The following is a 5,990-nucleotide window of genomic DNA, read 5'->3' as shown; positions in this document are numbered from 1 at the left end:
TTAAATATCAGGACAAAAATGTGATGTTTTCATAATTCCTGAGCATGTTCCAAACATGACTCAGATCAACTCATTCTTCCATTACACTAGCAAGGTTTTCGCCCCAGCAAACATGCTGTCATTCAATGACCTAAAACACTAAAAACATGTAGCACAATACAATGTTTTTGTTTGTAAATTGTCCTCAGAAAATAACAATGACACTACTCTGTTTAGAGAATTCATTGCACGTATATGTTACGTGGTCCAAGCTTACATTACAGTACAAAATCTTTATATATGGTAATAAAACTGCAACACTAACTCCTACAAAACAACTGCCACTTAACATAGTCTGCAACATGAATCTCTGTTACAAAAGAATAAATCTATACATCAGGTTTAAACAGAGATGCCAGCGAGTTCTCTTGGCCCGAGCTAATCTTAGATTGTCTAAAAGATGGTGAAAATGCAAAAGGCAATTTTTTTGCATTCTTAATTCATAGATGATTACTGTAAAATGTGTAATTAAAAGGAAAGGTGATTTGACACAGTGGTAAACATGCCTCTGTCCCAACATGTAGTGTAAAAAAAAAAATCAACATTTGTTTATATATTTTTATGAAATAAAATGAAGTTGGCCAGTGAAAACATTGGAATTGTTTTCTTTGCAATTCAATTCAGTTAAATAAAGGTTGAAGATAATTAACAAATAGCATGTTCTTGATTTTATGACATTTCACAAGATATCCCAACTTTTCTGGAGCTGATTTTGTAGTATTACTGTAGAAATCAAGTTGATTTTTGTATGCATGTACGTGTTTATGCATGCGTGTTTGTATTTATGTATTGAACATACGTTTAACAATTGAAAAAAAAAGTATTTGTGGCCTTTATATATATATATATATATATATATATATCTTTGGTGGTTCTATTTGAGTGCGCTGAGTGAGGAAATATTTTTTGTACAGTAATTTGAAAGATGCAGTCATTGAATGTATTTTCTGACAAAGCAATTAACAAAATCCACGGTGTAGCGCACATAGACTGCTGTTGTACTCACTGTGTGAAGAGTTTTGAAAAAGTGGCCCAAGTATTGAAAAATGGATTCAAGCCATTGTAAAAAAAAAACTGTAGTTTCTTCCTGTCAGTAGTCCATGCCTATACTCACAACTTTACACGTGCTTTAAGAGAAACCACTAAATGAGAAACACTTTTATCACCAATTTAAAAATCAAAATGTTTCCATTGGTTTCTTCACTGTGGTATCCACGTGATGTGAAAGAAAACGTGATTCATCAGACCAGGCCACATTCTTCCATTGCTCTGTAGTTCAGTTCTGATGGTCACATGCTCACTGTAGGCGCTGGACATGGATCAGCACGCGCACCCTGACTGGTCTGCATGCTGAGAGTCTGGTATTGTGCTCTGGTTCAGGATTTTCTGTAATGATGAAGCAGTCAGAATAAGAGGAGGAGAGTTGTACATTTGTGGGAGTAGTGACAAGAACTTCACCATTGTTTCCATCATACTATGTGACTGCAACCCAATGGTTTCACATTCACTCTGATGAGATACATTTAATATCGGGGGGTTTATTTCACAGCACCCGAGAGTATTTTTGGGACCTTGTATGACGTCTTGTGTTTTAGAAAAAAAACTAACAAAAAAAGTTAAAAAACATAAAACTTTTTCATTAATTGAGAAACATTTTTTTAAGAATAAGGTCCCAGAGTGGATAAATCTGAAAACGCCATCATTGCATTTTTGTATGGATGGGGCAATATTATCTGAAACGATGATGTCATCACCCCACTGTCAGACACCTCGCGTAAGAGCAACAACAACAATTGTTTGTATACAGCATGCAAGGATATGCGCCTGCTCCAAGTCTTCTTCTTAATTTTTTGTGTATCTCTGTGGCAAAATTACAGCACCACATACTGAGCTGGCATGTAAATTACATCGTTTTCAGTCAGTTTCACTGGTTTTGTGTGGACGCAGATATTTCTTGATATGACGCCATGCGGACAGGATTTGTTTTTATAATGAGTGAAAAAATATCAGATTGGGGTAAGGGGAATCAAACCCCCAACCTTGCACTTAACATCACAATGCACGACCAATTGAGCTACAGGAACACTCTAAATGTAAAACTATAAATGTTTACTTATCACTCAGTACCCTTATGGGAATTGGATTTCTAGCTGCTGTAACAACGTTTGTATAAAGGGTGGTTAGTTAAGTTTATGCACATGCTCCTTAAAGACATAATATATGTAATTTGGGTGTAAAACATTTTTATTTCCTCAACATTTATATTAGTATATACTTCATCATTAAACAGGGTATTCCTTGAATCATACATCAGCAGGAAAAAACAAATAAAAATACTTGTTGATTTCTCAAAACAATGTAATATAAACAGATTGAACCATGCTCCCTTTTAATAATCAAAAACTGACCCCTCTACACTTGTTGAGCCCTTATCCAACCCTTAAACAAACCCATAATACCAAACCCTAACCCTAACCTACCCATATCACACCTCAATAGCAGCAAAAGTGTTGTACATTAACAAAAGCTTTTATCATTGTAAAGCATCTGAAAAAAATAATGTGTCGATTTTCAAGATGTGCATGATCATATGAATTAAATGTTTAGTGACATTTGTAAGCATTGTAATTTAAATGAACTATCTGTTGATCTTTAGGTAATGTTAAATAAGTTTAGTAAACATTAACAAGCACATTATCTCATGTTTCTAGCCATATCTCTCTCTCTCTCTCTCTCTCTCTCTCTATATATATAAATATATTAACTAATGATCTGTTAAGCATTATATAATGTTTGTTAATGATTTATTAAAGTTATTATAAAGTGTTACCCGAAATTAATTTCTCATAAATTGGAAGGTACAGTAGTTATTTACTGTCATATAAAGATGTTGCATGCATGATAAAAAAAGGGGTTAAAAAATGTGGATTGACAGATTTCTGATAGATTTCTGCCAATCCACATTTTTAAAACCCTTTTTATCAGCTAATTAGATTTTTTTAACATACAGTTTTATTATATACATACATAATAAAACTCTATGTAAAAAAAAATAAAAATAAAATCTAATTAGCACAGCTCAAGATAAGAAAAAAAGTCTAAACATGCAATAATCAGTCTTAAAGCACATGTCATAGGCTTTAATGATACATTGAGCAAATGGCATTTACAATGCAGAGAATCAAATCTGTTTGTAATCTGCATCCAACCATGACAGCTCTATCAGCTTTTATGAAGTGAAGTTAAGACATTGACAATAATCAACAGTACAATGAAAACGAGGCCAACACCAAGGGAGGCATGATTCAGGATGAGTGTCATTTTGGAGTTCTTCTCTGCTAATTCTCGCTGTCCTGAGAAATTGGCGTTTCGAGTCTGTGAAAACAATTGTAAAACATTAATGTCAACCATTTCTGTTCTCATTCTGAGTTGCTTAGAGCGAATGGCATCTGGGGAGTTCTCAAAAGAAGGGACAGACTTTTCTTAGTAGCATGTAACGCTTCATTTTTAAATTGATGGAAAGTTTACTCTATGATGGATGGATGCAGTTTATTGGGCTTCAAAATCTCAACCACTAGTCACTCCTATTAAAAAAGTAGGGCTGTGCAATTAATTGTTTCCACTGTAATGCGCAACTCGTCAGTAAAGCCGGTCCTATGATAGAGTGGTATTCATTACACAGAGCCTTAGTTCACTGACAATTAGGCAATATCGCATTCATAATCGCAGATTAATCACACTCTTAAGCAGTTATGAGCAGCAGGCTGTATAATTTGTGTGAAATATTTTATTTTTGCTATCACTATGGCCATTTGACTTATAGCAGTGTTCAGTGTTTCCTATACTGTACATCGAGTTATTTGTGCTCGTCACTATATCAAATCTGATCACCACAAATAAATCTTCCAGAAGGATTATATTTCATTGAATAGAATGAGCGCTTTACATTTCAAAATTAAAATGTAGCGCGGGTGTTTTTATATGAATGTATTTTTGAAAACAACCGACTGTCTTCAGAAAAGCTTCGATGTCATTTTAATTACCCTGGAAACACTGGTGGAAACATTGGTGTCTGTCAGTAAGTAAATTGGGCTACTACCAGTATTACTATCTTGTATCCTGCAATAATAATTTGCTCAAACTCACTTTTTTTGATGAACAGAAAAAAGGAAAATCAACCAAACATATTGGCCCCCCACAGAGCCGTAGCTGGGGTCAGCGGGGTTGTACCAGTGGGCCCTGTTTGAAATGGTTTAATTTCTATGTTCGTTCATTTTTATTTATTTCTGCTATTTACACAATGTTTATGTATGTTCGTTCATTTTTATTTATTTGTGCTATTTACACAATGTTTACGTTTTTTTTTTCAGGTTTGTAGGTGTCCAGGTACAGAAACAGAATAATTAAATGAAAAATAGCACTGGATAGTCTTCAATGTAAAAATGAAATATACAATCAAACCAAGATGTATTCAGACATTTCTCACAACTTTTCTCACATTATTACAGTTTATTTGCTATTGCTTCTAAAATGGTTATAAAATGTGACAAAAACTTATAGTTAAACTGTGTGAGAACAAATTCGTCTTAATAATGTCATAACTTCAGATAAAACTTCAGATAGAGAGATAAAAAATTTATATCTATCTATTTCACTAGTAGTTCACTGTATGAAGATTCTTTGGGTATAATATGTCACAGTTTGCTTAAATTGGTTATACTCACTTACATAAATGTATTAGTGTCCTGCTAAAATAAATAATAAAAATATTTTATATTAAAAATATGACTTTAAAAAAGTTTGCTAAAATGCAATACAGTTTCAGACAATAGAGCAACCAATAATAAATAGCCTATTTATTATTATTATACATTAACTGTAATATAAATGTTAAATAATTTAAATGAAAGGAAAGCACATGTGCTAATACTTACAGAGCAGGAGAAAATCAGCGCAGCAATGCCCAGAGGAAAACAGCAGCACAGCATGGTAAAGATGGAGTAACCCAAGTAATCTGGCAATGAACTGGCCAGTGGAGTAGCGATCTCAAAAACTGCAGGCTGTACAGCAACCACAGCTTCTCCTGAATACGGCCCTGAGGAGGGAGGATATCCAGCACTGTCCTGGTCTGCTGGTGGTGGTGCTGAAGGATGCAACATTGCTGATTTCTCAGATGAATCCCATGCTCCTGGAGGCTGACTGAAAGACTGGCTGGGATCCATTACTCTGAAAATTGGGTTTTGATTGAATTTTCCTTTGCTTTGTGCTCTGATGAGACGTATTCTTGTTTTCTGGTTCAGTCTTCTCTGTAGCCTACTGATGAAGGCAGTCAGCATAGGGAGGTGCGTTGTTGTTTGCATAGAATGAGTGACATGAACTTTATAGCTGCGTCCAATCCCAATCTTACTTGAAGCAGTGCATGCCGGTTAGAAATTCTGAACGTCACATGTGGCATCAAAGTAAGTGAGAGGGTTTCGGGAGAAGATCGATTCAGCCGCTGCAGTTTCTCCAGAGCGACTGCAGGAGCGCTGATGACGACACAGCGATTTCACGATTGTCCAGATTCACCACAACGATCTCATGTGTTCGTAGGCCTACCTTTTTTCATTTCCGATAATGGCCACACATCTGTGAATTTAGAACGGTAAAAGTTTTTTGTTTGTTTGTTTGTTTACTGTAGTCGCACTGTTGTCCCGTTTATCATACAAAACTGATAAAAGCACATAGCCTACTCCCACTTTATTGATATTTAAGTATCACAAAGTTGAACGTTATTCTTGAAAACAATACCCCCCCCCCCCCAGGGTGTCCACCTGTCCCGCGTAGCGCGTGCGCGCACAGCGTTTGAAGCCCTATTAAAGCGTCCCACAAATTGAGACTGTGTCACGCATAATCAATGCTTGCTCAAAAAAAGTTGGTCGCTCATCTATATCTGGAGTCATCAACCCGTC

General features: G+C 35.4%; 1 protein-coding gene across 1 annotated transcript; it reads right to left on the bottom strand.

Annotated features, from left to right (window-relative positions):
• Nucleotides 1-2,244: 2,244 nt before the first annotated feature.
• On the bottom strand, nt 2,245-5,415 carry LOC128031095 (transmembrane protein 91-like). Its single transcript, XM_052619330.1, has 2 exons — nt 4,974-5,415; nt 2,245-3,414 (listed from the first exon to the last, which is right to left on the bottom strand). Exons 1-2 carry the CDS (start codon nt 5,397-5,399, stop codon nt 3,262-3,264), a joined length of 579 nt encoding a protein of 192 aa, XP_052475290.1. The 5' UTR covers nt 5,400-5,415; the 3' UTR covers nt 2,245-3,261.
• Between the last annotated feature and the right edge of the window lie 575 nt (nt 5,416-5,990).

Source organism: Carassius gibelio, chromosome A16, assembly GCF_023724105.1.
Source record: "Carassius gibelio isolate Cgi1373 ecotype wild population from Czech Republic chromosome A16, carGib1.2-hapl.c, whole genome shotgun sequence".
In the NCBI taxonomy this organism is placed as follows: domain Eukaryota; kingdom Metazoa; phylum Chordata; class Actinopteri; order Cypriniformes; family Cyprinidae; genus Carassius; species Carassius gibelio.
This window is presented reverse-complemented; position numbering and strand designations above follow the sequence as displayed.

Bases quoted from the DNA above. Each gene is read 5' to 3' on its own strand.
- LOC128031095 (XM_052619330.1), bottom strand. From the start codon at position 5,399: ATGCAAACAACAACGCACCTCCCTATGCTGACTGCCTTCATCAGTAGG. The intron at 3,415-4,973 runs GTAAGTATTAGC...TTGTTTTCACAG, and splicing joins CGCTGATTTTCTCCTGCTCT to ACTCGAAACGCCAATTTCTC.